Source organism: Natrix helvetica (assembly GCF_964273705.1).
Source record: "Natrix helvetica genome assembly, chromosome: 4".
NCBI lineage: Eukaryota > Metazoa > Chordata > Lepidosauria > Squamata > Natricidae > Natrix > Natrix helvetica.
Window position 1 is genome coordinate 7,193,646 of NC_138550.1, and position 21,341 is coordinate 7,214,986.

At 46.1% G+C, this 21,341-nt stretch overlaps 1 protein-coding gene across 4 annotated transcripts in view; it reads right to left on the minus strand.

Moving 5' to 3' along the window:
* Window positions 1-21,341, minus strand: part of LOC309390542 (disks large homolog 2) — a 303,450-nt gene that overhangs the window by 148,272 nt on the left and 133,837 nt on the right. For all 4 annotated transcript variants that reach the window (XM_081949959.1, XM_081949958.1, XM_081949963.1 and 1 more), the window contains one exon: window positions 18,883-18,985. In XM_081949959.1, coding sequence (XP_081806085.1) covers window positions 18,883-18,985 — 103 coding nt within the window. The remainder of the gene's footprint in view (window positions 1-18,882; window positions 18,986-21,341) is intronic.

Genomic DNA, 21,341 nt, shown 5'->3' on the forward strand with positions numbered 1-21,341 from the left:
GAGGAAGAGGAGGATGAAAAGAGAAGAAGAAAAGGAGAAGGAGGGGGAGAAGAAGAAGAAGAAGAAGAAGAAGAAGAAGAAGAAGAAGAAGAAGAAGAAGAAGAAGAAGAAGAAGAAGAAGAAGAAGAAGGAGAAGGTGTGAGGAGGAGATCTTTTGTAGCTGAGGAGGGAAATCTATCCTTATCTACTTGGAATTGTATATATTACGTCTTCTGTGTCTGAAAAATAATCCAGACTGATACAGGGAGTCCTTGACTATACAGCCGTTTGTTTAGTGACCATCTGAGGTTAACAACAGCATTGAAAAACACGACGTAATAACCAGTCCTCGCACTTAAACCCCTACAGTCCCCACAGTGACATAATCTAAATTTGGGAGATTGACAACTTGTATGTATTTGTAATGATTGCAACATCCCGGGGGGTCATGTGATCACCAGCTGGCTTCCGACAAGCAAAGTTAAGGGGAAATTCACTTAATGACTATATGATTCACTTAACAACTGCAGTAATTCACTTGACAACATGGCAAGCAAGGACATAAAATCAGGTGTGATTCAGTTAAGAGCTGCTTTCTGGTCCCAGTTATGATTCTAAGCTGATTATCTATATTTAATATAGCGAAATAAAATGGGAGCCAAACCAAATTACCATTTATTTTCTTTGACTGACTGGAAAGTCATATTTGGGCCGTAGTAATAATTTATCCTGCATCCTAGTCATGTATTATGCAAAAGCTGCAGATATCAGTAGAGCAGTGACAGCAATAATTCAGTGATGAATGAGTCTGTAGAATAGATTTACCGTACATACACATCTAAAATGGCAAGTGATCTAGAGAAAACTTACACATGAGTTTTACCAGTTGAAAATTAAAGAAGAAGAAGAGGAGGAGGAGGAGGAGGAGGGGGAGAGGCGGAGGAGGATGGGCAAGGAGAGGCGGGGGCAAGGAGGAGGAGGTAGTAGGGGAGGAGGAGAAGAAGAGGAAGAGGAGAAGAAGAAAGAAGGAGGAGGAGGAGGTAGTAGGGGAGGAGGAGAAGGAGGGAGGAGGAAGAAGAAGAAGAAGAGGAGGAGGAGGAGAAGAGGGAGGAGGAGAAGGAGAAGGTGAAGGAGAGGGAGGAGGAGGAGGAGGAGGAGGAGGAGAAGAAGAAGAAGAAGAAGAAGAAGAAGAAGAAGAAGAAGAAGAAGAAGAAACACAACTATGATTATCTTCTGCTTAGTTAGCATTGAGAGAGAGAGAACATTTCAAAGGTTACATGCAAACCTTGCTCAGTATAGAAATCCAAATTAAATCATTCTTGACCAATGGAAGGCCAACCTTTTCTTCAACCCAAAGAAGACCCTACCAGGCTCCTTAAGAAATAATAGTTCTATTATCAAACTTCTCTTACTCCTAGGATATTTTTCCTACAATTCAATTGGAATCCGAGAACATGATAGTGTGCCTTGCATTCTGGGACCTCTCAAAAGAGCTCTTTTGACCTTCTACCCTGCAATTTGCTTTCAGATATTTGACGAATGACATCAAATCCCCCTTCTTCTTCTTCTTCTTCTTCTTCTTCTTCTTCTTCTTCTTCTTCTTCTTCTTCTTCTTCTTCTTCTTCTTCTTCTTCTTCTTCTTCTTTCTTCCTCCTCCTCCTCCTCCTCCTTCTTTTTGGAAGGCTCATCACGGCCAGATCTGTCAATCTTTCAAAACAGGTCCATAAATTAGACTCATCCCTCTTCTGTTCCGGCATTGCTTTTGACATCCAGATGGTTAGAGAAGCTTCCTTTGGCTTCTCCTGACAGCTCTTGATAGCATCTGTCCCACGGCAGCCCAAGATGTCAAAGGGGAAGAGCATCTCTGCAGCATCTATGAGTTTCATTAGCACAGGCTCGGTCTAACGGAGCCCTGTTTTTTTTTAAATCATCAATAAATGTGCTAATGAATGACACAGAGAGAATGTCTCCTTGGAATAAGGAATGGCCCTAAAGCTTCCTTGGGAGGAAATGAGATTTCTTTCTTTCTTTCTTTTTTAAACAGGCTGTATCTAAAAATAATCGCACCCAACTGTACTTGAATGAGCAAGAGTGAAGATGAGCGAGACTGACAGGGTCATCCTTGAGAAATCAACAGGAAAGTGCAGGATATCCTTGGCATTTCAGCTCCAATGTCTTTCAACTACAGCGCTCATAACTTCCGGAGGAAAGCTGTTCCACTGATGAATTGTTCTAACTGTCCGGAAATATCTCCTTAGTTCTAGGTCGCTTCTCTCCTTGTTTAGTTCCCATCCATTGTTTCTTGTCCTGCCTTCAGGTGCTTTGGAGAATACCATATTTTTCGGAGTATAAGACACACTTTTTTCCCTCAAAAAAGAGGCTGAAAATCTGGGCGCGTCTTATGCACTGAATACAGCATTTTTCACCTCCTGAAACCCCGCCACCTTTGCCAAAATGGCTCTGCATTTAGGAGGCTTTCAGAGAGCTCCTGGGGGCTGGAGAGGGCAGAAATGAGCGAAAAACTGGTTGTTCCTCCCCCCCCCGGAGCACTCTATAAGCCTCCTAAAGGCTACGGGTACCCTTTTTGGGACAAAAAACGGGCCCGTTTTCACTTTATACTCCGAAAAATACAGTAGCTTGACTCCCTCTTCTTTGTGGCAGCTCCTTAGATATTAGAACACTACTACCGTATTTCCCCGAAAATAAGACAGGGTCTTATTTTCTTTTGAGCCCCCCCCCCCAAATAAGCTCTTGGATTTATTTTCGGGGAGGCCTTATTATTTTTGAGGTGTAGGAGGCGGGTACAGGTTAGTGGGGTGGGGATGGAATGGGGATTTTGCAGTATCCTTCCCCTGCCATGCCCACAAAGCCACACCCATAAAGCCACACCCACAAAGCCACGCCCACAGAACCAACAGTAAAATATTTTGAATCCCACCACTGGTAGAAACATGATAAATAGAATTATAATTATACACAATTGTCTGTCCTCAAAGCTCTTCAGCGAGAAAGGGATTTAACTTGGCTAAGAAAAAAGAAAATAGATTTCTTTTAGAAGCACCCCAACAGATCCAGGCAGCTTCCTTTAAGACTCTGTTCTCTATTTTTAAACCTGGATGTTTTGAGAGAGAGAGAGATGTTTACTTTTGCTCCTATTTTTACACCTGGATGTTTTGTCAGATTTGCTCCAGGTCAGCCTTCTCCAAGATCTTTTTTTTTAAAGTTTATCATCTTAGAAAAGACAAAAGGTGGGAAAACACGGGTAGTTCTCGATAACAAAATAATTATATTTGCATTTGCTGCAACGAAAATTGGAAGCTTCTTCATATTTTTTATCTTTTTATATCTCTTTTTTATCTCTACTTTTTGCACTTTTGTCGTTGCTTTGACCCTTTTCTTTCCCTTTCTTCTTTTCCTTACTTCGTATTAGTTTTTACCACCTTTAAAACAAAACAACCACCCTCTTAATAAACTTTATCTACATTTCATGATATATTTGCTCTACGGTGCCATCTAGGGGCCTCGCATTAGAATGGCCAGGCTTTAAAAGGAGTATCGTGCCCCCCCCCCCGAGTTCCATAAGTCCATAAGGTTATTTGGAATTATAGTATGTGCTTATTAAATATACAAAATCTCAACATCTTTTTTGTGTGTGACCAAAAGTAGATGGAGTATTCCAGGTGTGGCCTTACTAAGGCTTTATAAACGAATAGTTCATGTGCTCTTGATTTTATGGCTCTGTTTATGAAACCCAGGATTGCATTGGCATACTATTAACTCATATTTAAGTGATCGCCCACTAGGACTCCAAGGTCCCTCTCACAGTTACTGTTTTTCGAGCCAGGTTTCACCTGATCTGTATTTGTACTTTTGTTTCCCCCCTGGCTAAGTGCTTTTTTCTGACCTAGGCTTCCCCAAAAAGCACGAAGCAGAATCCTGGTCCCGACAAACCCCCTTTTATTAAACGAATGTGAATTCCTCTCACTCGCATTCAGCAAAGGCCTGATAAACAGTCTTTCAAAGGAGAATTTATGACCACAGACCTTATCTAGCTTGGAAAGCTGCCATTTAAATATTTTCCAAACGAGGTGCTGTGCAAGGAAAGACTTGGCACAGAGTCTCTGAGATTCAAGGACAGATCCTCACACTCCTGAAACGAATCTAAAGACCGAATGAACGAATTGTTTCCTGCAAAATCCCACTCCCCATTCGCTCCTCTTTTGTTTCCTATGGGAGGGGCCAATCACCTTCCACCTGTGGCTTTACTCCCAAGTCATGCGCACACTGGGAACAGGCTCCAGCTGTTCCTCTGTCTCACTGCTGTCTAGCTCTGAAGGCAGCTGAGAACTGCCAGATTTAGACAGATGGCTCTGGCCCCGTCTCTGCCTCCGATGCAGAGCCCTCATCAGAGCCTTCCCCAGCCTCCAGAAGTGGCCCAGGTTCCTCCCCAACCTCCTCACTGTCCGAATCTGCTGCCAGCTCTGATGGGCCACAACAGTGCTTTTCTACACAATACAACACAATGTTGGATCTATCTTCTAAAAAGAGAAAGATGGCATTGGATATTACAAACTTGACACCTATCCCAAGCCAGGCCCTCAAGCAGATGATTAAACAGCACGTAGTTTCTTTGGCAACCATGAACAAGGACCAGCATGTGTTTGTTACAAAGACATTCCACCAGATTAACCTCATCTGCCTTTGTTTTGAGAGAAATACAGGCTTAAAAGGCTGGGGAAGCGGTACGACATTTAGAAAAAAGCATTTGGCATGATAGTCTCATCCACAACACAGTAAAATATGGGATAGCTTTTACAACCACTAGAAGCATTAATAACGGGATAATTCGGAAAGCATTTGTAAACGATCCCCGCATCAACTTACAAAGCAGTGGAGAGTCATAGAGATTTGTCATGGCCCTCTGTGGTAATCAATATTTTGATTAATGAAGGCTTTAAGTGTACGATAAATGGATGAAGGTTTAAATGGATGAAGGTTTAAATGGATAAAGGTTTAAAAGGATGAAGTTTTCGAGGGTACGATAATCACATCCTCAGCTGGTATAAAGTTAGTGCTGGATGAGTTAGAGGCTATTTTGGAAGGCAAAGGGAAGATTTAAAAAGATTTAGACTGCTATTAAACATGGGGCGTAGGCAGTGATGCGATTCAAGTATTTTAACAACAGGTTCTCCCTAATGACCAGCTAGGTAGGCATGGATGGGGGAGTCATGTGACAGAGGGGCCAACTTGACGTCACTCACGGCAAGGTGAGCCAAAGCAGCAGCGGTGATGGCCGGCGCCTTAGTGCTGGGAGGAGAAGGGCAAGGGGTGGGGCCAGCCGGTTTTCCAAACTGTGCAAAAAGTTAACAACCAGTTTAGCTGAACCGGTGCGAACCGGCTAAATACCACCACGGGGCCCCTCTCCCTCCTTCCCCTCTCCTTCCCACCCCTGTACCTCCCTCCCTCTGTCCCTCTCTCTGTCCCTCTTCCTTCCTCTCTGCCCCTCTTCCCCCTTCCCACCTCTCCCCTCTCTCTGTCCCTCTTCTTTCCTCTCTGTCCCTCTTCCCCCTTCCCCTCTCCTTCCCACCTCTCTTCTTCCCTCTCTCTGCCCCTCTTCCTTTCTCTCTGCCAATCTCCCTCCTTCCCTTCTCCTTCCCACCTCTCTCCTTCCCTCTCTCTATCCCTCTTCCTTCCTCTCTGCCCCTCTCCCTCCTTCCCCTCTCCTTCCCACCCCTCTACCTCCCTCCCTCTGTCCCTCTCTCTGTCCCTCTTCCTTCCTCTCTGCCCCTCTTCCCCCTTCCCACCTCTCCCCTCTCTCTGTCCCTCTTCTTTCCTCTCTGTCCCTCTTCCCCCTTCCCCTCTCCTTCCCACCTCTCTTCTTCCCTCTCTCTGCCCCTCTTCCTTTCTCTCTGCCAATCTCCCTCCTTCCCTTCTCCTTCCCACCTCTCTCCTTCCCTCTCTCTATCCCTCTTCCTTCCTCTCTGCCCCTCTCCCTCCTTCCCCTCTCCTTCCCACCCCTCTACCTCCCTCCCTCTGTCCCTCTCTCTGTCCCTCTTCCTTCCTCTCTGCCCCTCTTCCCCCTTCCCACCTCTCCCCTCTCTCTGTCCCTCTTCTTTCCTCTCTGTCCCTCTTCCCCCTTCCCCTCTCCTTCCCACCTCTCTTCTTCCCTCTCTCTGCCCCTCTTCCTTTCTCTCTGCCAATCTCCCTCCTTCCCTTCTCCTTCCCACCTCTCTCCTTCCCTCTCTCTATCCCTCTTCCTTCCTCTCTGCCCCTCTCCCTCCTTCCCCTCTCCTTCCCACCCCTCTACCTCCCTCCCTCTGTCCCTCTCTCTGTCCCTCTTCCTTCCTCTCTGCCCCTCTTCCCCCTTCCCACCTCTCCCCTCTCTCTGTCCCTCTTCTTTCCTCTCTGTCCCTCTTCCCCCTTCCCCTCTCCTTCCCACCTCTCTTCTTCCCTCTCTCTGCCCCTCTTCCTTTCTCTCTGTCCCTCTCCCTCCTTCCCACCTCTCTCCTTCCCTCTCTCTGTCCCTCTTCCTTCCTCTCTGCCCCTCTCCTTCCCTCTCTCTGTCCCTCTTCCTTCCTCTCTGCCTCTCTCCCTCCTTCCCCTCTCCTTCCCACCCCTCTACCTCCCTCCCTCTGTCCCTCTCTCTGTCCCTCTTCCTTCCTCTCTGCCCCTCTTCCCCCTTCCCACCTCTCCCCTCTCTCTGTCCCTCTTCTTTCCTCTCTGTCCCTCTTCCCCCTTCCCCTCTCCTTCCCACCTCTCTTCTTCCCTCTCTCTGCCCCTCTTCCTTTCTCTCTGCCCCTCTCCCTCCTTCCCACCTCTCTCCTTCCCTCTCTCTGTCCCTCTTCCTTCCTCTCTGCCCCTCTCCTTCCCTCTCTGTCCCTCTTCCTTCCTCTCTGCCTCTCTCCCTCCTTCCCCTCTCCTTCCCACCTCTCCCCTCTCTCTGTCCCTCTTCCCCCTTCCCCTCTCCTTCCCACCTCTCTCCTTCCCTCTCTCTGCCCCTCTTCCTTCCTCTCTGCCCCTCTCCCTCCTTCCTGTCTCTCTCCCTCTTCCTCCCTCCCTCTGCCCCTCTCTCCCTCCTTCTTTCTCTCTCCTTCTCCCACCTGCTCTTTCTTTCCCTCTCCCTCTTCTCCCTCTCTCCCCCTCGTCCTTTCTCTCCCACACTCAATGCATAAATCCATCAGTTACTCATTTCCTATTTTTAGAGTAGCTCAACCGTCTTTTTCATGCACCTTTACCACGCCTCCCACAAATGCAGACACCCTTCCCACCTTTTCTCTCTGCCCCAGTTCATCACCCAGTGGTCTCCACTCCTCACCCTCACCTCAGATTCCCTGCTTCCTCTCTTCCCATTTCACTGCTCTCTCCCAGTTCTTTGCCAATTCAGCCTCGATTTCCCCAAATTCCTCCTTTCACACTGCAGGCTCTTCCTCTCCTCTCCTGCCCAGCTTTTCCTTCTTTTCTTTCTTCCGGCAGGATGGGTGCCTTTCAAACCCTCGTGCTTATCTCCGTAACTTTTATCTTTATTCTTCTAAGAACGTCTCTGATGAATTCACCTCACGGTGCTAATCAAGCTGCACCCAGGACTGCTGGTCTCTTTGACGTTCTATCAGCCCCGCCCCCTTTTCTCAAAAATAAAGCAAAAACAAGGTTCAAGTATGTTCTCTCCAGTGGGTGGGATTCAAATAATTTAACAACTGGCTCTCTGCTCTAACGACCAGCTGGGTAGGCGTGGCTCGGTGGTCATGTGACTGGGTGGGCGTGGCCAACTCAACGCCACTCACGTGGAGGGGCACTTCGCCTCGCCTGACCTCTCATGACCTTGGGGATGCTGCAATGGGCATAAGTGTGGAAAAAGTCACTTTTTTCAGTGCCATTGTAACTTTGAACGGTCACTAAATGAACTGCTGCAAGGCAAGGATTACCTGTACAAAAATACAAAAAGCGTCTTTGCATGCAAAAAGCTGCCCTAAATATTAATCATTAGATTAGAAATGGGGGAATACACACTGAAGATCAATGATAGCCATCATGGAAACCTAAACCTTTCTGTCTGAATACGTTTGTCAAGGTTCAAATAGCATCCAAAAGTAAATCAGAGTCCAAGGCAAAGTATTGCTCAAAGTTCCAATTTATGAAGAGAGCTGTGTTGGCACATCTGGGGAAACACGAATCTGAAAGCTCCCTGGTTTTCCCCACCTAGTTGAAAGTTCAAGATCTTGCCCCCACACCCACAAGTCCATCCCATGGTCCAATCTCCCTCTGCCATGCTGGCAGTTCCACCCATCCAGTTCCGGACAGGTGCAGAGGTTCAAAGACAAAGGATGACCTTGGCTTTCTAGAAAGAATGTTGTTATGGCTACATATCATCTAACTCCGTACAATCCCCCACTCCCATTTCCCCACAATAGAAAAATGCATAGTAGAATAATCGAAAGTGTGGCAGGCCAAAGATCCAAAAGAAAAGATGGCTGCAGGCCTCTGCACCTGACCGGAACTGGATAGGTGGAACTGCCAGCATGGCAGAGGGAGATTGGACCATGTGATGGACTTGTGGGTGTGGGGGCAAGATCGCGAACTTTCAACTGGGTGGGGAAAACCGGGAAGCTTTCAGATTCGGGTTTTCCCAGATGTGCCAACATGGCTCTCTTCATAAATTGGAACTTTGAGCAATATTTTGCCTTGGACTCCGATTTACTTTTGGATACTATTTGCAACCCCGACATTTGTGTTTATAGCACAATCGCGCCTGCAGTCCCTCAAAAGTGTAAGGCTACTGCAAGGATGAAGTAAGAAGCATGATAATACCAGGGTAATCCACCCAAACCCAATGGCAACCAAGAACTAGCTTTCCTTTGCGGATTTTGTGAAGCAGGGCATTCATTTGCAAGCTGTAATATTTGATGGATTGTCTGTTTCCTTCCTGCAGAGATGCTGCATTGCAGCATACAAGCAGAACACAAAGCCCTGGATACTCTCTTCTTGTGCATGAGAGGGTTGTGTGCATGGGGGGCTCGGGTGTTTCGGAGTCCTATCCCACCGCAATCTGAGTTTCCCATGTTGCCATGTCCACTTGCTCCATCTTGGAGGAAATTCTTATTTTCAGTTGAGAGAAAGCCTTCCTTGGAGGCAGACCAGATCCAGTCGGCTTCTGCTATGTCGCTCAGGCAGCAAGGCATGGACTGTGTCTGCTCCAAAAGGCCCCCTACTCACTCTGATTCATCTCCTCGTAGCTAGCAGCCAAAGATCCTCCTTCCTAGCTTCCTTGATCCTCCCTCCCCCCTTCCCCTCCCTTTCTCCCTTCTCCTCCCTCTTTCCTTCTTTCTCTCTTCTCCTTCCTTCCTTGATCCCCCCTCCCTTTCTCCCTCCATCTTTTCTTTCTCCCTTCTCCTCCCTCTCCCTTCTTTCTCTCTTTTCCTTCCTTCCTTGATCCCCCTCCCTTTCTCCCTCCATCTTTTCTTTCTCCCTTCTCCTCCCTCTCCCTTCTTTCTCTCTTTTCCTTCCTTCCTTGATCCCCCCTCCCCCCCTTCCTTTTTCCCTCCCCTCCCTCCCTTTCTCCCCCTTCTTTCCTTTCTCCCTTCTCCTTCCTTCCTTGATCCCCCTCCCTCCCCCTTCCTTTTTCCCTCCCCCTCCCTCCCTTTCTCCCCTTCTTTCCTTTCTTCCTTCTCCTTCCTTCCTTGATCCCCCTCCCTCCCCCTTCCTTTTTCCCTCCCCCTCCCTCCCTTTCTCCTTCTTTCCTTTCTCCCTTCTCCTTCCTTCCTTGATCCTCCCTCCCTCCCCCTTCCTTTCTCCCTCCCTCCCTTTCTCCCTCCACCTTTCCTTTGTCCCTTCTCCTTCCTTCCTTCCTTGATCCTCCCTCCCTCCCCTTTCCTTTCTCCCTCCCCCTTCTTTCTCCCTTCTCCTTCCTTCCTTCCTTTTTCCTCCCCCCTCCCCCTTCCTTTCTCCCTCCCCCGTCCTTACTTCCTCCCTCCCTCCCCTCTTCCTTCCTTCCTTGATCCTCCATCCCTCCCTCCACTCTTCCTTCCTTCCTCATCATACTTCATTGAGGGAAGGAAAATGCTTAAAAGCATAAAAAGCGTTTTTTGAATTAAACCAAATCTTGTCTCAATCCAATAATTTGTTTCCTGCAGCGGCCAGCTAAGTCAATGTTTCTCAATATTGGGAAACTTGAAGAGCTGCCCGAAGATGTCTCCGTGGTCATGTCGCCGGCATGACTAAACACCAAAGACACACAGAGAGCACCGCGACCTTCCCACCAAAGGTGGTTCCTATTTTTCTATGTATACATTTTTTCGAACTGCTAGGTTGACAGAAGCTGAGACAAGTAATGGGAGCTCACTCTGTTATGTGGCACTAGGGATTCGAACTGCCGACCTTTCTGATCGACAAGCTGAGCCTCTTAGCCACTGAGCCACCACGTCCCCTGCTTTCTCTAGACTAGCTAAACCCAAATCCTGCCATTTAGCATTATTAAAAATCTCTCCAATTGTCTGTTGTGGGCTATTTTTTGCTTTGCTTCTTCTCGAATATTTGTTGCCACCAGTCTGCTAAAACTAGGTATTCTTCTCAAAATTATTGCACGTTGCCTTGGGAACTCATGGAATTTAATTGCCGTTACTCCCTCCCTCCCTTCTTGTAATACTTTCAGTCCATGGAGAAAAGAAGGACCCTCCTTTCCTGTTCCTTTTATTCAATACAATAGCAGAGTTGGAAGGGACCTTGGAGGTCTTCTAGTCCAACCCCCTGCCTAGGCAGGAAACCCTATACCGTTTCAGACAAATGGCTATCCAACATCTTCTTAAAGACTTCCAGTGTTGGGGCATTCACAACTTCTGGAGGCAAGCTGTTCCACTGATTAATTGTTCTAACTGTCAGGAAATTTCTCCTCAGTTCTAAGTTGCTTCTCTCCTTGATCAGTTTCCACCCATTGCTTCTTGTTCTGCCCTCAGGTGCCTTGGAAAATAGATTGACTCCCTCTTCTTTGTGGCAACCCTTGAGATATTGGAAGACTGCTATCATGTCTCCCCTAGTCCTTCTTTTCGTTAAACTAGACATACCCAGTTCCTGCAACCGTTCTTCATACATTTTAGTCTCCAGTCCCCTCATCCTCTTTGTTGCTCTTCTCTGCACTTTTTCTAGAGTCTCCACATCTTTTCTACATCGTGGCAACCAAAACTGAATGCAAGTATTCCAATTGTGGCCTTACCAAGGCATTATAAAGTGGTATTAACACTTCACATGATCTTGATTCTATCCCTCTGTTGATGCAGCCTAGAACTGTGCTGGCTTTTTTGGCAGTTGCTGCACACGGCTGGCTCCTATTTAAATGGTTGTCCACTAGGACTCCAAGATCCCTTTCACAGTTGCTACTATTGAGCAAGGTACCACCTATACTGTACCTGTTCATTTAGTTTTTGTTGCCTAAATGTAGACCCTTACTCTTTTCACCATTGAATTTCATTTTATTAGATAGTGCCCAATGTTCAAGTTTGTCAAGATCCTTCTGTATCTTAAGCCTATCTTCTGGAGTGTTGGCTATTCCTGCCAGCTTGGTGTCATCTGCAAATTTGATGAGTTCTCCATTTATTCCCTTGTCCAAATCATTGATGAAGAGTACTGGGCCCAAAATAGAGCCTTGGGGTACTCCACTGCATACTTTCCTCCATGTAGATGCAGTTCCATTGAGGACTACATGTTGAGTGCGGTTGGTCAGCCAGTTACGAATCCATCTGGTGGTGATGCTGTCCAACCCACATTCATCTACTTTATCTAGTAGTAGGTTATGGTCTACCTTATCAAATGCCTTACTGAAGTCCAAGTAAACTATATCGATGGCATTCTTCTGGTTCACTAATTTTGTCACTTTGTCAAAGAATGCAATAAGATTAGTTTGGCATGATCTGTTTTTGACAAACCCATGTTGGCTTTTGGCTATTACTTTGTTTACTTCTAGGTGTTCGCTAATTCGTAGCTTGATTATCTTTTCCAGAATGTTTCCTGGTATTGAGGTCAGGCTGATAAGTCTGTAGTTTCCTGGATCTGTATTTTTCCCCTTTTTTGAAGATGGGAACCACATCAGCTCTTTTCCAGTCCTCTGGTAGTTCCCCAGTGCTCCAGAATCTCTGAAAGATATAGTTCAGTGGTTCTGAGATCTCGTCTGCCAGTTCCTTCAGAACCCTGGGGTGTAATCCATCCGGTCCTGGTGATTTGAAATTTCATTTCTTTCATTTACTCTTTGAAAAATATCACTTGAGAAATCACTTGAAAAATGGCCAGGAGAATTTTGATATATTAATGTTGACTGCTCAAGAAGAAAAGTCTGCTTCCTCCCACTCTTTCTATGACCTTTACTAAGACTTCATTTCCTGAACACATACAAACCCATCTATCTATCTATCTATCTATCTATCTATCTATCTATCTATCTATCTATCTATCTATCATCTATCTATCTATCTATCTATCATCTATCTATCTATGTATCTGTCTGTCTGTCTGTCTATATCTATCTATCTCTATCTATCTATCTATCTATCTATCTATCTATCTATCTATCTATCTATATACTATCTCTCTCTATCATCTCTCTATCATCTATCTATCTACCATCTCTCTCTCTCTCTCTCTCTCTCTCTCTTTATCTATCTATCCATCCATCCATCCATCCATCCATCCATCATCAATAATCTATCTATCAATAAAAGGGGCCAAGATTGGCAGGGGAAACAGAAGCGGGGACGGCTCCTGCCCCCAGTTTGAGTAAGGCTGAGTTCCTTCATTTATAACATCTGTACAGTTCCCCGCCTATCTTGAACCATTTATCAGAGCAAGGGGGGGGGGGATGTCATCCACCATTACCTCCAAACTTTGCAATCGAAGGCTTTGGCTCCAGTTGCGACGCAGACCTGATGGAAGGCATTTCGTGGGTGCTCACCGGAACGGAAAGATCAGGATTTATACGGATGGATCTAGGACATGTTTATTCTTGAGTTATGACCCATAAAACTTTAAATAATGCTCTGAACAAGTTTTTTGAGCCGTAGCCAGAAGCCCATTGTGAGGGGGGGGGGTGTCCTGGGAGGGAGTTGAATAATTTGGTATGACATCAAATATAACTCCATTCCTTCGGCGATGAGATATGACAGCTTCACGTAAGGGCAGCAATTCGGGATTTAGTCACCGAGGGAGAACTTTGAAGTCAATAAAAGTCACCTTCTTTTCTTTTGCACAAGAAGCACAAATGACAACGGACGATGGTTTGTGAAACCAGGAGCATCTTCTGTTTTTCTTCCGCTCGATTGTGTCTGATTTTCGGAAACTGTCTGGCAAGTCCCTGCAGTTTTCTTGGCAAGTTTATTTCAGAAGCATTTGCCATTGTCTCCTTCTTAGGGTTGAGAGAAAGAGACTGGCCCAAGGCCACCCAACTGGATTTTGTGCCTAAGATGGGAGTAGAATTCACAGTCTCCCATTTTCCAGTCTGGTGCTTTAACCACTACGCCAAACTGTCTCCCAGGAGCATCCGTAAGGAGATCACAAATGGGAGCTGTGATACTTTTTGGAACCAGAGGCACTGGGGAAGCATCAGACAAATGGTTACTCCAACATCTTCTTAAAAACTTCCAGTGTTGGAGCATTCACAATTTCTGGAGGCAAGTTGTCCCACTGGTTAATTGTTCTGTCAGAAAATGTCTCCTAAGTTCTAGGTTGCTTCCCTCCTTGGTTAGCTTCCATCTGTTGCTTCTTGTCCTGCTTTTGGATGCTTTGGATAATAGGTCAACTCTCATCTACCCCAAACTGGCTCTCAGATTATCTCATATAATTTTGCTGTATCAAAATTATAATCTGAAATGATTCGTGGCTGGAGACCTTTAAATGTGTATCTTCTCTTCTTGTTCCTAGCCCCCCAAAGCAATTAATATTTTGTGGACATCCTTACCTTCAGAATAGAATAAGAGTAGAATAAGAATAGAAAATAGAATAGGATAGGATAACAGAGTTGGAAGGGACCTTGGAGGTCTTCTAGTCCAATCCCCTGCCTAGGCAGGAAACCCTACACCACTTCAGACAAATGGTTATCCAACATCTTCTTAAACACTTCCACTGTTGGAGCATTCACAACTTCTGGAGGCAACCTGTTCCACGGATTCATTGTTCTAACTGTCCCTTATTTCTAGGTTGCTTCTGTCCTTGATTAGTTTCCACCCATTGCTTCTTGTTCTACCCTCAGGTGCCTTGGAGAATAGCTTGACTCCCTCTTCTTTGTGGCAGCCCCTGAGATATTGGAGCACTGCTATCATGTCTCCCCTACTCCTTCTTTTCATCAAACTAGACATCATGAAAACACACAAAATGGCAGCTGTGACTTTAAGTTTGTAGTCACTAACTTGCCACAATTAATTTACATTAATTCTTACTCCTCCTAGTGAGAATTAATGTAAATCTTCTCTACCAGCAAGGGTGGTATTCACTTACTTTCCCCACCAGTTTGCAAACGTGAGAGTGTGCCCGTCGACACATGCAGGTGGCTGTCCGCGCATGCGCTTTGCAAGCTTGCACGCATGCGCGCGCGACTTGAAAATGTGCCTAAATAGGACGGCATGGAGCCAGAGTTGGTGGGCGGGGTCATCCGCGATTTTCACTAGCGGTTTGGGCGAACCAGTCCAAACTGGCTGAATACCACCTCTGTCTACCAAGCACCTGGGGGCAAGACAAGAAATAACGGATGAAAATGTGTTAAAGAGAGCACCCACCTTGAATTAAGGAGAAATTAAGGAGAGCAATGAATCAGGGGAATAGCTTGCCTCCAGACATTGTGAGTGCTCCTTCACCAGAGGTTTTCAAGAAGAGACTGGACAACCCCTCGCCAGAAATGATATAGAGCATCTTGAGCAGCGGGTTGGACTAGAAGACCTCCAAGGTCCCTTCCAACTCTGCTATTGTATTATTGTATTACCTCCAAGGTCCCTTCCAACTCTGCTATTCTATTTTCTATTGTCTCCTTCCCAGCTGTTATCAGAGTATATCTTAAGTTAGGCTAATAGTTGCTTAGATCTGGCAAGATTCTGTCTGTAGGTAAAGACTCTAATCTTAAGTAACTCCATGTCATGCTTGGTTATTGAAGCCCAATAGATATTTGTTTGAAACTTGGCTTTTCCTCAAAACTCTGGGTTAGGTCATGATACAATACAATACAATAGCAGAGTTGGAAGGGACCTTGGAGGTCTTCTAGTCCAACCCCCTGCCTAGGCAGGAAACCTTATACCGTTTCAGACAAATGGCTATCCAACATCTTCTTAAAGACTTCCAGTGTTGGGACATTCACAACTTCTGGAGGCAATTTCTGTTCCACGGATTAATTGTTCTAACTGTCAGGAAGTTTCTCCTCGGTTCTAAGTTGCTTCTCTCCTTCATTAGTTTCCACCCATTGCTTCTTGTTCTACCCTCAGGTGCCTTGGAGAATAGTTTGACTCCCTCTTCTTTGTGGCAACCCCTGAGATATTGGAACACTGCTATCAGGTCTCCTCTAGTCCTTCTTTCTATTATATCCTTCTTTCTATTAAATGGCTTGTTTTAGCCATGATGTGCATTTCCTGTGTTACATCCTTTTCTGTTTATTTTGTTCACTTTAGATCTGGGCTGGTTTGAATAATACATCACTCAGATGGCTTTGACTAAAGGTGGCCTTATAAATTAAAAACTGCAATTACAGTACTTCTCTAACTAAAAGCTCCTAACTAAAATATAAATCACAGACAGTGACAGACTCTCTGAAACCTAATCCCCTCCTGAAATAAAATAGTGCCTACCACGGATCCGTGCTTTTAAGATGACGTGACATATCAGTAGGTTCAACCGTTCCTGGCTTGTTTGCACTTGGTGATTTACGTCTTTACACAAGTCAAAGTTATTCAAAGGTTGGAATCCTTTTGTGATTTATTCCTTGAGACACTGATAAAGTCATGCACACCGACATTCTCAACTGAAAGTTTACTAGATGGATTGACTTCCTCCCCCCTTGAGTTTTTTTTATCTTCTGTACCCAAAAGAAAGAATATCTTGATATGGCTAGAGGGAACAGATGTAAACATACATGTCTTACTGCTATCAGCATACAACGAGGCAGATAATAACTGAAGACAACAGCGGGTTACAGCAGACTGGGAAACTACAATACTGTACTAAATAAGAAACCAAGTACAAAGAAAAGAATTATAATGTTACAGAATACAGAATAAAATAAAAACAACAGAGTTGGAAGGAGCCTTGGAGGTCTTCTAGTCCAAGCCCCTGCTTAGGCAGGAAACCCTACACCATTTCAGACAAATGGTTATCCAACATCTTCTTAAAAACTTCCAGGGTTGGAGCATTTACAACTTCTGGAGGCAAGTTGTTCCACTGATTAATTTTTCTAACTGTCAGGAAATTTCTCCTTAGTTCTAGGTTGCTTGTCTCCTTGATTAATTTCCATCCATTGCCTCTTTTCCTGCCTACTGGTGCTCTGGAGAATAGGGTGAGTCTCATCTTCTTAGTGGCAGCCTTTCAAATATCGGAAGGCTGCTATGGTCTTTGAACTCTGGTGCTGGAGAAGATTCCTGCGAGTCCCTTGGATTGCAAGGCGATCAAACCAATCAGTCCTAGAGGAGATCAACCCTGGCTGCTCTTTAGAAGGCCAGATCCTGAAGAGAAACTCAAAGACTTTGGCCACCTAAGGAGAAGGAAGGACTCCCTGGAGAAGAGCCTCATGCTGGGAAAGATTGAGGGCAAAAGAAGAACGGGACAGCAGACAAGGAGGTGGCTGGATGGAGTCATGGAAGCAGTCAGCGTGAGCTTAAATGGACTCTGGGGGATGGTAGAGGACAGGAAGGCCTGGAGGAATGTTGTCCATGGGATCGCGATGGGTCGGACACGACTTCACGACTAACAACAACATCATATCTCCCCTGGTCCTTCTTTTCTTTAGACTAGCCATCCCAATTTCTACAATTATTCACCTTATGTTTTAATCTCCAGCCCCCTAATTATTTTTGTTGCTCTTCTCTGTGCTTTTTCCCAAAGTCCTAACATTTTTTTAATATTGTGGTGACCAAAACTGGACACAGTGTTCCAACTGAGGTATAAGGTAAAGGTAAAAGTTCGCCCCACACATATGTGCTAATTATTCCCGACTCTAGGAGGTGGTGCTTATCTCCGTTTCAAAGCCGAAGAGCCAGCGCTGTCCGAAGATGTCTCCATGGTCATGTGGCCTGACTATTTAATCGGCATGACTAAACACTGAAGGTGAATGAAACGCTGTTACCTTCCCACCAAAAGTGGTCCCTGTTTTTCTACTTGCATTTTATGTGTTTTCGAATTGCTAGGTTGGCAGAAGCTGGGGACAAGTAACGGGAGCTCACTCGGTTACGAGGCGCTAGGGATTTGAACCACCAAACTGCTGACCTTTCTGATCGACAAGCTCAGCCTCTTAGACACGCAGTGTGGTGGTCTTACCTAGGCGTTACAAAGTGGTATTAACCCTTTACATATTCTTGATTCTTGGTCAGTGGCCCTGCCTCCAGTCCCCTCCTCATGAGACAAAGGAGAAACATGTCCAAACAAAGAAAATAAAGGCAAGCAGATAACCTAGGTAGGCAAATGCTTGGAAAGCCCACCCTTTGAGGTGGCAAGTAGGACATCCCATCACTACTTGCAGAAGCAGCCCAAAGTCTTCATGGTCCGTGTTGAAAAACCTGGGAACCTAATCTTCGTAGGTGGCTCAAAGCCTCACCTGATCTCTCAGACATTTAATGCAAATTATAGTGGGCCAGGTTTGCAGAGTTAGCATCAACTCCAGCTGAGTGACTACACTACACCATCAGCAATGCAACGAAACGAGAAGAGCTGCTGTCCGTGGTGCTGATTAGGCTGCCTTTATAATAGCTACCCAAAGGTGCTTCTTCCAAAAAGCAACTGGACTTCCTTGGTTTTTTCCCCTTTCCCCCCCTTGTTTTCAAAAACATTTTGCTTCTCATCCAAGAAGATTCTTCAGTTCAGTCCAGGGGTGTCAAAACTCAAGGACCGTGAGCCAATTCCGACCTGCAGGGTGCTTAGATCAGGCCCATGTCGAACACCCTGGAAACAATGAAGGACTGGCCTGTGTTGCCTCTGCCAGTGAAAACGAAGCTCGGAAGGGCCATACATGGCTCTCTTAGGGTCTGTTTTCAGCCGTTTTCGCTGGCAGAGGGTTGTTTCAGGGTTCTGACGGATGCCCTAATTAAATCATGAGCCTCGAGCCAAGCTTCAAAAGAAATCCTGTTGTTTATTAGGAGCAACATGTCCGCACCTATCCAAGGGAAGCCAGCTCTGACTCCACGTAATTTACAACCCAATTATGACCCTGTTTCCCCCCCTCCTGGGAATACAGCCTTGAGAAAGGTATGCATGGAATGTGTTTCTGGTTGTGGCTGCCATGCTGTTCTGTCAGTCCCCTCCCCCCCCAGCCCTTCTGCCTATGGCAACTTGAGAGCAGGCCAGGGATGCTGTGTGCGAATTGTCAGGCTTTAGGAGGCTATTACGGCCCAAAACTGGGTCCTCAGGTGCCCCCGACAAGAGTGACGTCAAGCTGGCCATGCCCACCCTAGCCACGCCCACCCCGGTCCCTCGAGGTCAAACACAACCCTGATGCAGCCCTCAATTGAGTTTGACACCCCTGGGCTATCCGTTGATTGAAACCTTACAAAACACAATCACTGACAGACAACCAGTAATTCCTCACCTAACCTTAATAACTTAATTCCTTCCCGGAAAGGCTTTCAAAACCAGCAGACAATACGAAGGAGGAAGGCAGAGGTAACGTTGAAACAAACAGGTTGGGTGTTTGAAAGACACCCCCACCCCCCGGCAAAGATTTGTATGTTGGTCTTAGCCTACCTTCAGGCTGGTATTGTGCTATGATGGTCACCACCTGGCCTGCTCCTTTGAGGGCTGTGGCCGCTTGCTCATGTGTAGCACCACGAAGATCAATCCCGTTGACCTGCAGGGGAAGGAGGAAAGCCAACAGCATGGAACTTAGTTTCCATCATCCAAATATGGAGCTCACCTGAGAAGCATGTTTTTCCCCCCTAAACGTGACACTCATCTTCAAATCTCGTGTGGCCTGTCAGCCGCTGGCCCCTCCAGCAGCTGAATCACAGGAGGAGGAGGAGGAGGAGGAGGAGGAGGTGTGGGAGTTAGGGTCAGCATCAAGGCAACCTGAGGGCTCCGAGGGGGAAGAGAAATTGGAGTTGGCAGAGAGAGAGAGACAGAGGCAGAGCCTGGGCCATCCGTTAGCCCTCAGATGGAGAGTCAACAACCCCCAGGTCTGGAGATGAGTGATGAGGAAGAGGAGGAACAGCTGGGCCCAGTGCCTGATGCATGGATGCACAGAAGTCAGAGGAGAGGAGAGCAGTGGAAATCTATCGGCTGGTCTTTGGGACGGAAGAGCCACCACTGCTAATGAAGCACTACCTAGCTCTGGGGATAAAAGGCAGGGGATGGAGATGAATAGATGTGGCAGACAACTATTCATCTCCCTGCCAGATGGACTTGCTCGCCTGCGTTGCGAGAGAAACTTTTTGCCGGGGTTGCCCGCACTCCTAATCAAGGAATCTTTTGAGTTCACTTCAGAGGGTTTCTCATGTTTGGGGAACCGAGTCAGAACAAAATCCTTCTGTCAACCACCTGTTATTATATGTAGCATGTAGAAAATCCGCAAACCGTTTCCAGGTTCTTATATAGCAGTCTACCCTGTTATCTCCAATCCAAGCAATTAATTTTGCCAGCTCTGCTAACTCGATCAATTTCAAAATCCATTCCTCAACTCTCGGCATCCCCTTTTCTTTCTGATGTTTGGTGATTACCATTCCTCGCAGCCATGCTTCACCATGTGAAGGAATAGCATCCCAAATTGTTTTTTCCATTGAGTTATATTAAAAAGTTCTCTGAGTTATTAAGGCTTCCTGCTCCCTATGAGTAACCAATCCTATGCTGCCACCTTGTGGAATTTAAGGGGATTTATAAGGGATATGGAGTAAAATCTATTCCAGCAATAGTACTTAGCAATAGCTCTTAGACCTACATATGTACTGCTTTACGGTGCTTCTACAGCCCTCTCTAAGCGGTTTACAGGGTCAGCCTCTTGCCCCGAACAATCTGGGTCCTCATTTGACCCACCTCGGAAGGAGGGAAGGCTGAGTCAACCTTGAGCCTGGTTAGATTTGAACTGCTGAATTGCAGTCAGCCGGCAGTCAGCAGAAGTACTGCATTCCAACCATTGCACCACCTTGGCTCCTGATGATTACAAATAGTTCTTGACTTACGACCATTCATTGAAGGAATGGATGATAGTCTTGCCTCGTCTCACATTGTGATCATGTGAAGTCCTTGCTTCACAACTTACATGGTCCTGAGGTGATGATGGCCACCAGGACGGATGGAATTCACATTGCTGAGCAAAACGGTCATGTGAGAGCAGCTTTATGGCTGCACTGCTGTTTTAGCGATACAAATTTGAGTCTCCATCACTGTCATAACCGAAGGACTATCTACATTATGCAGCTGTCCGTGGTGCTGAAGGGGGAGCACTTGACTTCAAGGTTTCCAGAACTTAGAATTATGGAAGGTTTTTTCTTTTTTTGATTGGCCCACACTCCACACACATACGGTACTTGACTCTCCTCTGAAGGTGTGGTTACTAATAGAAGTGGACTCTCTGTTGGCTATTTTTGCATCTTTTATCTTTTGACAAGGCAATCTGCCTCCCCCACTCCATGGGGATGTTCAGTGCAGAAGAAGGATAAGCAGAGTCAGGGGATAGGGTGGTGGAGTCAAGAGAGAAATCAACTTGGGATCGTTACATTCTCACAAGCAGTCTAAATCCAATCCCTCTTGAATTATTTTTAACTCGTGTCAAGCGCCAATTTAGTGTGGACCATTAGTTTAATCCAGGAAACTATCAAGAAGAGCAGCGGTGGGTTTCACATTTTGTTACCACCAGTTCACCACGCATGTGCACGCCTAGTTCACAGGGGCATGTGCCACTTCTGCACATGCGAGTTGTGCCTTCCGCGCATGTGCCTGGCCTCAGAAAGGTGCCCAAAGAGGATGGCATAGAGCCGGGGTTGGTGGCTGGGTCCACCCGCAATTTCCACTACTAGTTCGGACAAACCAGTCTTAACCGGCTGAATACCACCTCTGAAGGAGAGACCAATCTACAACTAAAGAAAAGTTACATGACAAAACAATGAATCAGTGGAGTGACTTGCCTTCAGAAGTTGTGGGTGATCCATCACTGGAGGCTTTGAAGAAGAGCCTGGCCAGCCACTTGTCCAGAATGGTATAGGGTCTCCTGC